General features: G+C 47.2%; 1 protein-coding gene across 1 annotated transcript; it reads left to right on the forward strand.

The window, feature by feature from the left end:
- Positions 1 to 675: 675 nt before the first annotated feature.
- Positions 676 to 11,144, forward strand: LOC128830939 (gastrula zinc finger protein XlCGF26.1-like). The gene is given in 7 exon segments (XM_054016895.1): positions 676 to 973; positions 4,628 to 4,754; positions 5,270 to 5,383; positions 6,759 to 6,869; positions 7,266 to 8,448; positions 8,450 to 8,910; positions 10,752 to 11,144. Coding segments are annotated over 6 exon segments (1,962 nt in total). The 5' UTR covers positions 676 to 721; the 3' UTR covers positions 8,625 to 8,910; positions 10,752 to 11,144.
- The last annotated feature ends 206 nt before the right edge of the window (positions 11,145 to 11,350 follow it).

Raw genomic sequence — 11,350 nt, forward strand, 5'->3', positions numbered from 1 at the left:
ACACTTATTTTCACTGATGTTGCATTGGGTATGTGGGACTCTCAGGCAGAAAACAGTGAGTGAAGACATGTTGTTGTACTTGATACAGATGTTCCAGAGAAGGGGCTATTGACTTTCAAACCTGCTTAACCTATTGCAAAATAAAACATACTCACTAGTGCAGACAAAATAGTGATGTCTGAAAGGTCTGCTTTAGAAAATGGGGCCGCATTTGTCAGCCAGAGGAGGGTCCAGACGTATCTGAAACTTCTTATGCGACTGACATGGTCCCTTTCTAGAACCCAGAAAACATCAGAATTTATTTGAATGGGTTGGAATGGTATTACAGTGGAGTTGAGGTTTTCATGCTTGTCAAATCCCAGGCTGATACAGTTTAGTCAGTAATTATATACTGTTAAAAATTATCCCAATAACAAAAATGTCAACAGACCAGGTCTCCTCAAGAGAGTGACTCCTGTAGAATAAAGATCCAGCCCCGGAAAGCACCAAGTACCCTTGCAGTATGTATGTTGTTTGTCCGTCTAGCAGACAGTCTGCCAAATCAGTGGGTGACGCCAACTCCATGTTTATATTCTGCCTTTTCAAACAGGCTCCTGAATGGGACGTGGCATCACAGCATCTAACTCATTTACAGCTTCCTACTGTGCCCGAAAGAATTTCTGTGAGAGGCTCAGATCAAGCTGCAGAGAGATCCTTGACTGTAGTGGCTGCAGTTCACACCATGGAGGGGAAGGTTGATTCATTTCCCTCCCGACTGGTGAATCTGGAGGGGAGAACAGGGTCGGCTGAGAAGAAATTAGTCAACGGTGAGAAAATAGTTGGGGAGTTTGGTAATCAGCTGGCTGCGCTGGGAACTCTGATCCAGGAGTACGGGCTGCTGCAGAGGAGGCTGGAGAATGTGGAGAACCTGCTGAAGAACAGGAACTTCTGGATCCTGAGACTCCCCACAGGCACGAAGGGAGAAGTTCCCAAGGTAACGATATCCCAGCTGGTGCTGAGGGGCAGAAGCAAATCTTGGTGTCATATAGTCATAGAAATGGGAAAGTTCTTTGAGTGATGGTCCCTATTGTATTCCGTCATGTACTCGGAACTGGAGAATTTGAAAGTTGTGTCCACACACGTGCCCTGGCTCACCACGCACCTCTGTCCGAGCGGATAAAGGGCGGAGGAGACCGACCGTCTCTCCAGTTCCTTGTCACCGCTGCATGGTCTGGGTCAGAACCTCCACTGTCTGTACTTTTGGCTTATAAAACAAGAATTAGATGTAGCTTTTAAATAGTTTTTACTGTTTTTAGTTTATAGTTTAGTGTTTTACAGATCTCTTAGTGTTTAGATTTAGTCTCTTTGGGGGAAATCCTGCTTCCCCCTCCTCTCCCCCCGGTACCGTTTGGGTGCCAGACTATGCCTTGGACTCTGGGCTTCAAACTCTGTGCTTCCCTGCCCAAGATCCTTCTTGGACAGTGACGACCACTCGTGCTGCCTGGACTGCCTTGGGGAAGCCCAGATCACGGTGAGGCGTAGTATCTGCTGATTGTTCCCCAGCCATGCCCAAGATGGACAGGAACTTTGTCTCTGCAAATACCTCATGGAGAAGACCATGAGGCCCCAGTCAGACCCAGGCTGGGGAACCCGCACCATCATCCTTAGAATGTTTGTGCACCACAGCCATGCAAGACATCCTTCCTAATAGTAGACAAGACTCTACTAGAAGATGTTACCTAGCTAAATGGAAGCGCTTTTCTTCTTGGGCATGCCAAAGGAGCATTCTCCCAGAAACTACAGATATTCCTCTCATCTTGGACTATATCCTCTCTCTGAAGACATCAGACCTGTCCATCTGGTCCTTGTGAGACCACTTGTTGGCAATCAGCACATACCATCCACCTTCTCAGGCCTACTCAGTCTTCGCACATCTATTGACCACTAGATTCTGGAAAGGCCTAATCAGAACCTTCCCGCCTATTCAGAAGCAAGCTCCCCAATTGGACCTGAACATTGTTCTCTCAGTATTCACAAGCCCCCTCCCCCTCTTTGAAGCTTTAGCTTCCTGTTCCATGTCTCCTTTCCATGAAGGTCACTTTCCTAATAGCCATCTCCTCAGCTAGAAGGGTTGGCGAGCTTGGAGCGATGATGGCAGTTCCTTCTTGCACTGTATTCCATAAAGATAAGGTTTCTTTGCGTCTACACCCCAACTATACATACAATATGATTGGGGCTAATTTAGCTACAACTAATCAGGAAAGAGATCTTGGAGTCATCCTGGATAGTTCTCTGAAGACGACCCCGCAGTGTGCAGCGGCAGTCAAAAAAGCAAACAGGATGTTAGGAATCATTAAAAAGGGATAGAGAATAAGATGGAGAGTATCTTATTGCCCTTATATAAATTCGTGGTACTCCCACATCTTGAATACGGCGTACAGATGTGGTCTCCTCATTTCAAAAATATACTAATACTGGCATTAGAAAAGGTTCAGAGAAGGGCAACTAAAATGATTAGGGGTTTGGAAGGGGTCCCATATGAGGAGAGATTAAAGAGGCTAGGACTTTTCAGCTTGGAAAAGAGGAGACTAAAGGGGGATATGATAGAGGTATATAAAATCATGAGTGATGTGGAGAAAGTGAATAAGGAAAAGTTATTTACTTGTTCCCATAATATAAGAACTAGGGGCCACCAAATGAAATTAATGGGCAGCAGGTTTAAAACAAATAAAAGGAATTTCTTCTTCACACAGTGTACAGTCAACTTGTGGAACTTCTTGCCTGAGGAGGTTGTGAAGGCTAGGACTATAACAGCGTTTAAAAGAGAACTGGATAAATTAATGGAGATTAAGTCCATTAATGGCTATTAGCCAGGATGGGTAAGGAATGGTATCTCCAGTGTGACAGATTTCTGTTACCAATCTGCCTGGGGCATCAGGTGATCGGGCTGAGGCTGCAGGATCTTTAGGGGAGGAGATGAAGGAGCACACCTAGTGACTAAATTTTAAAGCTTTATTAATAAAATAATAGTGGTGAGTGCGGGGTGCTCCCCATGTCACTCAGAGGAAGGAAAAAAGCGTTAGTGCCTGTGCCCTAACCCACTTTCATACTCTCTCACACACAATCCAGGGCTGGCCAAGCCCAGGTATAACGTAAGAAGAAGAGGGGGAAGGGTGGACGAGAGTTCTGTCCTGTGCACAGGTCGTCCAGGGTCCGCTGTTGGTCTCCGATTTGCTTCAGCTCTTAGGAGGGTTTTAAGTCCTGGGGTCTTTTGTGGGCGTTTTGTTCAGGGACCTTTGTCCCACATGCTCTTTGTACCAGTCCAAACCGGCTTTCTGTGGCCTCCTTAGCTTTCCCCAAAACACACCGGCTTCAGGGACGCGAAACTTGTTTTCCCCCTCGCTCGTCTTCGCTGTCTCACTAGCTTTTTTGCCATCCCCTGCAGTCTTGTTCAGTTTACTGCTCTGTTCTCACGGCTGTTCGGGGTTGGAATCCAGGCCCCCATCTTTCTTGGGGCAGCCGAGAGTCGCTTGTGTGCCATGGCCTTGGGCTGGAGTCTGTGTCTTATCTTCAGACGTAGCTGGAGGGTCGAGTTAACCCATTCTCTTCTCCCTCCCTCCCTCTTCGGCCTCTTGCAACCTGCAAAGGAACCTTTCACTCCACACTCACACCTTTGACCCTTCCCAAAATGCTTTGCAATGCCTGCACCAGCGTTAGCAACATACAATGCTGATCTGCCTCCCCAGGGGACCCCCTGAGGGAGGGGGCCATTGGGGTTGTGACACTAGCCTCTGTTTGTCAGAGGGTGGAGATGGATGGCAGGAGAGAGATCACTTGATCGTTACCTGTTAGGTTCACTCCCTCTGGGGCACCTGGCATTGGCCACTGTCGGTAGACAGGATACTGGGCTGGATGGACCTTTGGTCTGACCCAGTATGGCCGTTCTTATTATGTTCTTATGAGAGATGGTCGGTTGGCCTTGCCCTTTATCCCCTCGGACGAAGGCACAAGTTGAGTCAGGGCAGACCAGTGGATACTATCCTTAAATTCTCTGGCTCTGGGTGCATGGTGCACATGGGTAACCCGCAGTGGAAAGCAGATAGGGACCGCACATCTTGAAGACTCTCTAGTTACAGGTCAGTAACTCCCATTTCCTTTATTAGTTCATATTGTCAATCCCTTTGCCAACGTAAAGAGTCTTCTTAAGTACCTATGAGAGGTAGATCCTTTAATGAACAACTACCTCAAAATAGGACTTGAGGGATAACTAGATTTCCTTCTGGGTGTGCAATAGTGCCCTGGATTTGAAATTCATAAGAAAATATTATGTGCCACTGATAAGTGAAATTAAAAAAAAAAATCTCTCTCCTGTGAAAGGATACTTGACGCGCACTCCACACACTTGCTCAATGAGGAGGCTAAATTGAGTATGGTGGTTTTGGCATTTCTGATTGGGACATTTGTTAAAAAGATACAGGGCAGAAACCAGAGATTTTTTTCATTGGCTACTAACGAGACACCAGAAAATAAAAATTATTTTCAGGCATTACCAACCTCTACTGCTACCTTTGATATAAAGTCACGGGATGCAGGTGTCTGGAAACAACTGCAGCTGACGGTGCTGAATGTGTCACATTTGTGATTTCAGGTCCCAGTGACGTTTGATGAGATCTCAGTCTATTTCAATGAGCAGGAATGGGGGAATTTAGATGAATGGCAGAAGGAGCTTTACAAGAATGTGATGAAGAGCAACTATGAGACTTTGCTCTCACTGGGTAATGATGTATTTTCATTCATTTATCAGAAGTTCCATGATCAGTGCTTTTTACATTTCCCGTGGTTTTGGGTAGATCAGCATTCACTTAGAACTTTTGTGACTGGTCCACTTTACACAGCCCCCGTTTAAAGAGACTAAAAATACCCAAGGATGGGTTTAATACTTTAGTGTCCAGTATCAAAGTACTAGCTATATTTTTCTTGTGTGTATTTAACTGATACACACAGAGATTGGACAGAAAAATCTCTCTCTACCTGCTCAGAACCAGACGAGATTAAATAAACAGCCTCCCGTATATGTGGCTATTTCTGAATCAGCTGCAGGGTCCAAAACTGATCTTCTACCAGATGTTTTATGTTTTTTTTACTATTTTGTCTACACTCAAATTGCCAGTCATCTCTGGTGATGGAAGGGGATTGGTTTAACGTAATTCTCAGTCCTTTGACATTGTAGCAAGTACTCAGTGGCTATTAATGAAGCATAATGATCCCTGGTGTCTGTTTCCATGATCAGACTATGCAATTTCCAAACCTGACATTCTGTCCAGGATTGAACAAGGGGAAGAGCCATGTGTCAGGGATCAAGGGGACCCAGAGGAAAGGGAAGTGTCTACAGACACCAAGACAGGTGAGTGGTGACCGATTATGTAGGGCTGTGAAGGAATGATGTTGTTTATGTATGGCACAGGGATATCCATGTCCTAGAATAGAGGTGGGCAAACTACGGCCAATGGGCCACATCTGGCCCGTGGGACCCTCCTGCCTGGCCCCTGAGCTCCTGGCCCGGGAGGCTAGCCCCCTCCCCCCCCCGCTGTTCCTCCTCCCCCGCAGCCTCAGCTCGCTCTGTCGCCGGTACAATGCTCTGGGTGGTGGGGCTGTGAGCTCCTGGGGCAGCGCAGCTGCAGAGCCCGGCCTGACCAGGTGCTCTGTGCTGCGCAGTGGCGTGGCTGGCTCTGCCAGCCACCGGTGCTCCAGGCAGCGCGGTAAGGGGGCCGGGAGCGGGGGGGTTGGACAGAGGGCAGGGGAGTTCAGGAGGGGGTGGTCAGGGGGCAGGTGTGTGGATAGGGGTCGGGGCGCTCGGAGGGCGGGGAACGGGGAGGGTTGAATGGGGGCGGGGTCCCGGGGGGGCAGTCAGGAAGGAGGGGGGGTTGGATGGGGCAGTGGGGGGCAGTCAGGGAGAAGGGGTGCTTGGATGGGGCAGGGGTCCAGGGGGGGCAGTCAAGAATGAGGGGTGTTGGAAGTCTGGGGGTGATGGATGGGGCAGGGGTTCTGGGGGGCTATCAGGGGGCGAGAAACGGGGGGGGTCAGATGGGGGTGGGGGCTGAGCCACGCCTGGCACAGCCTCCCCTAACTGGCCCTCATTACAATTTCAGAAACCCAATGTGGCCCTCAGGCAAAAAAGTTTGCCCGCCCCTGTCCTAGAATCTCATCAACACAATGTGGAATTCAATGTTTTTGGTTTTGTTTTTTTTTTCAAAGGGAAAGTTAAAATGGGAAGTGTTGGGGGCCTGTTAATTGTGGCTGTCATCTGGGAGCTCAGCAGTGCGGCTCTGGGGAGCCTGTAATGGTATGTCTGCAGAGGGATAAAATTCCCACAGCAGGGCCATGGCTGGCCCAATTCAATTGACTCGGGCTTGCAGAGCTCAGGCTCTGGGGCTAAAAATCACTGTGTAGAGTTCAGGCTGCAGCCCCAGCCTGAGCTCTAGGACCCTCCGTCCTCACAGGGTCCCAGACCGCAGGCTCCAGCCTGAGCCGGAGAATCTCTACAGCGATTTTGGAGCCGCAGAGCCTGAGCTCCTCTCAGCTGACCCAGGCCAGCCGCAGGTTTTTTATCCGCATGTCGATGTACCTTAAATGACTGCAGGCGTGTTCGTATGTGTTCAGAAGACCTGTCTGTTTTGGCAAAGAATTGGCCGAGGTTTGAAATTGGGTCTCAACTCTTTTTGAAAAAATGTTCTGTGAACACTAGAAAAATACACTGAGATTCTCTTTCCTCTGAACAGAATCTTCCACTTCCACACACATTTCACCCCGAACCAAGCAAGAGGAAGAGCCACCTATTGGAGATCAGACAGCTTCAGAACCACAAGAGAGCCATCCAGATCGCAGCGCCGGTGAGTAATTCAAACAACGTGGATGCAGTGAATGAGTAAAATGTTGGAAATGCCAACAAAACTCTGATGAGCTCTTAAAGGTTCTGCCTTTTTCTCATGTTGTTCTGTTTTGTAACCAGAACTTGACATTCCTTCATCTCCGACCTCAGTCCTGGCTTCCTACCATGCCTGACTGACTATGGGCAGTGTAGCTCTCTCATCATCTGATTTATTCTCTCCCTCCCCCCCCCGCATTTTCAGGTGAAGAGGCTTTCTTTAAAAATCAAGCATTTTATTTAAATCCCTGTCTGGATTCTATAGGTGGCAGGGACTTTCGTACTTTGTGCTTCGTCCAGTGCAGAGAACAGCCTCTAGATGCTAATGTATGCAAATAATAATAATCCTTTATTCTATCAGGTGAAGGGGCTTTGGTCAGATCTGAGGATCGGCATCATGGTGAAGGTCCTGTGAGCCTGGAGCTGACCAAGAAGTTATCTGGTAGATCTGCAGAGAAGTTTTTCCGGAGTCCCAATGTAGGAATGCCCTCCGAGAGGCAGGGCAGCTCAAATATACAACCGGAGAACCCCGCAAAGATCAGACCTGGGAAATCTACTCCGTGTGAGGCAGGTTCTGGTGAACTCCAGCCAAAACCACAGCCCTGCACAAGAGAGAAATCAAAGAGCTTCGCTTGCAAGACTGTTGATAAATCTCATCGGAAATGTCACACTGTAGAGAAAGTATATCCTTGCACTGAATGTGACAAAAGCTTTCCTGATCAAGTACGACTGACTAGTCACTACAGAATCCGCTCGAGAGAGAGGCCGTATCAGTGCCCTGTGTGTGGGAAACGATTCAGCTACCAGTCTATTCTCATCAAGCATCACAGAATCCACCCGGGGGAGCAGCTGTATAAATGTACGGAATGCGAGAAAAGCTTCAATGAGAAATCCAAGCTGACCAACCACTACACAGTCCACACTGGAGAGAGACCCTATGCTTGTAAAGAGTGTGGGAAAAGTTTCCGGCTGAAGATGAGTCTTATAAATCACCAGATAAGTCATGGCAAAGAGAAGCCTTATCAGTGCGCCTTGTGTGACAAGAGCTACATCCAAAAGAAACACCTCCTACGTCACCAGCGAGTCCACACAGGAGAGAGACCCTTCCATTGTACTGTGTGTGGGAAGAACTTTCGGCAGAAGTTTGTCCTGCTATCCCATCAGCGACTCCACACAGGAGAGAGACCCTATGCCTGTACCGTGTGTGAGAAGAGCTTCATCACCAAATCCAAATTGACCAGTCACTACCATATCCACACGGGAGAGAAGCCCTACAAGTGCACTGAGTGCGGGAAGAGCTTCAGAGTGAGGGAGACTTACCGGCAACACCAGCATAGTCACGCGCAAGAGCAACCCTACAAGTGTAGTGACTGCGAGAAGAGCTTCAGCTGCCAGTCAGGCCTTATCAGACATCAGACGGTCCATACAGGAGAGAAGCCTTATAAGTGTGTGGAATGTGGAAAGAGCTTCAGCCGCCAGTCAAATCTTATTAGACATCAGAAGGGCCACACTGGAGAGAAGCCTTATAAATGTGTGGAATGCAACGAGCTACATTCGGAAGGAATGTCTGCTAAACCACCAGCTCATCCACACAGGAGAGCAGCCCTACACCTGCACTGAATGTGGTGAACACTTCAGGCTAAAGGTGACTTTTGTAAAGCACCAAAAGAATCATGCAAAAGAGGACTCTGGTCAGCGCAGCCTGTCCTTTAAAACTTGAATGGTCACTGAGGTTGGTACAGTACAGCAGGTGACTTACACAGCAGGAGGCTGTTTAAATGCACTGCTGGTGACAGACACTTAATTTGAAAGGACTATCCTCGTCCAAAATGCCAACTTCCCATGTGGCAAAGGGAATGTCTAAATGTAGATGGGGAACACCTGAGAAAGGCTCAACATCCGCTACAGTCGTCAGATTCATTTAGTTTCTGAGCCTTGGCACCTTTCAGGATGTGGCCCAGAAAAACCCAAACTCCGAACGATGCTGAGGCCAAGAAACTTTATTGGTAAACAGTCCCTTAAAGACCTCCAAAAAGATTCTCTTCATGGCAGAATCCTCTGCAGGCTCCTTGGGGCCTTTTACAGCAATTAAAGACCAAATTTTTGATATGAAAATGAGGGGGGGAAATATTTTGCGTATATATATGTAACCCTCCTGCCCATCTAAGTTGGCAGCAACAAGGAACGGGCTCTGTATCTAGGGGTTCCGTTTCAATAACACAATGCAAAACCGGCTCGAGCCCCCACCCAGTGACCTGGGACAATTACATACCACCCCCTGGGCGCCTCTAAGAGGCAATACTTCCCCTCTCGCAAGCACGGAGTCTGAGTGTAGCAGAAAATGTTTAATAACATGAGGTAAACGACATCAGCATTAAATTGGAAAAACACCACAAACAGGATTCCTAACACAAACCATGAGCAAAAGACCCACCCCAGCAAATTGGGCCGTGTCCTTTCCCTTTGAGTGATTTTTGGGTTGCTGGATTCAAGAACCAGAGTCCCAAAGTCCAACAACCCCCAAAGTCTCTGTCCCTGGTCAGTGCAGCCCCAGAGTGAAAAGGGGGCACGCAGGGTGTTAAGGGGCACCTTAGGTGATCCAAGGCTGGCTGGCTGTCTCTCCATGGGGTTCCACAGCAGCCTTCACCACGAGCCAGTCCACTTCCTGCCGTCCTACGAACTGCTCTGCTCTACAAGCTGCTCCTCCAGCCATCCCTGCAAACTGCTCCGCCAGCCGCTTAGCAATTCCCCCACTAGTTAACACAGCACTCAGTGATCTGATCTCAGCTCTTAATGATTTCAGCTTGTAGTAGGGGAGCCCCAGTGCTGGGTGCACCATTGGCCCAAAGTGAATTCAGCTCAGCAGCCTGTAACTAGACTCCTAATAGAATCAAAGTTAGCTCTGATAATTCAACAGTGGAGAGAGAAGGTGGTGCAATTGGTGTTTCAGGCCCTCAAAGGATGGCCCATACTATCAGGTACAAATACCTGTCCCCCATCCTCTCTCAATTCACTAGGTTTTCTAACCCATGCCCCTTGTCAAGCAAGTGCTACTTAGTTAATGGTGAGTCCTTCTGTCATACAACAGTTCCACTGGCCTTGATTCACAGAATCAGGGTAACAAAACTTTATTCTTCCTGCCCCAATAACAGAGAAACTGGGGATCCCACACCAGCCAAAGTAACCACTTTCAGTTGCTGTTGTTTCATACCAGGCAGGTGGGTGTGCCTATGCAAACAAGATCAGCCCCTGGAGTTCTTTTCCACACTCGCCATAATTCACCAGCAGATGTCAGGGTAGAGCTCATCCGGACTCTGCTTACATATATAAATAAATAAATATGAGAGAGAGAGAGAAATCCTCTCTCCATTTTAAAACCCGAGAAGTCACTTGATGTGGGATTATTCATCTCTCCAAACTAAAAAGGCAGCAACAGTTCTACATGCAAAGAAAGAAGCAGTGGAAGGAAGATGGAAACCAATATCTGCTCAAGAAATAACCGGTCAAAAAATCCTATTCAACCCATGTTATTTAAATCTGCTTTAAAGCCTAGGACAACTCATCAAATATCTAATCATTAGAGGTTTTATCATGAAATTACATTATCTGTGCTTGGATATGGGAAGTTTCTTTCCATCCCACTTTAAACAACTCCCACAAATCCAGGAAATCTGTGTGTCAACTTTATAAAAACTAAGTGCATAAAAATATCTGCTGGGGCGGTAAGCAGGAAAGCCTGGCCACTGACTTATAGGATGTCTTATGAGGCTTTCTGAGATTTTTATGATTCTAAGCACTCAAATTTAATAAATGAGAAGTAAAACTGAAATCTAGTTTCCTTCTCCAGATCTGAAGAAGAGTGCTGTGAAGTTTGAAAGCTTCTCCCTTCCATCAACAGAGGTTGGTTCACCTTGTCTCTCTCAAGTGAAACTGGGTTATTTAGGAATTTTAAAAACCCTATTTTTACAGTGTGCGTCTCTAAATTAGTGGTGGTTTGATAATGGGTGTAGATCAGAGTCGGCAACCTTTCAGAAGTGGTGGGCCGAGTCTTCATTTATTCACTCTGATTGAAGGTTTCACCTGCCAGTCATACATTTAAACGTTTTTTAGAAGGTCTCTTTCTATACGTCGATACAACAATAGTTTAGTTATATATTATGTAAAGTAAATAAGGTTTTTAAAATGTTTAAGAAGCTTCATTTAAAATTGCATTAAAATGCAGAGCCCCCAGACCGGTGGCCAGGACTCAGGCAGTGTGAGTGCCACTGAAAATCAACTCGCGTGCTGCCTTTGGCATGCATGCCATAGGTTGCCTACCCCTGGTGTAGATAAATCTCTGCATTAAGCATCTTTGCATAACTTTCATATGACTTTGTATTATGCCTCTTCATATAACCTTGTATTAAGTCTTTCCATATATAACCTCTATTTTCATACAACTTGGGC

This window comes from Malaclemys terrapin, chromosome 2 (assembly GCF_027887155.1).
Source record: "Malaclemys terrapin pileata isolate rMalTer1 chromosome 2, rMalTer1.hap1, whole genome shotgun sequence".
Classification (NCBI taxonomy): domain Eukaryota; kingdom Metazoa; phylum Chordata; order Testudines; family Emydidae; genus Malaclemys; species Malaclemys terrapin.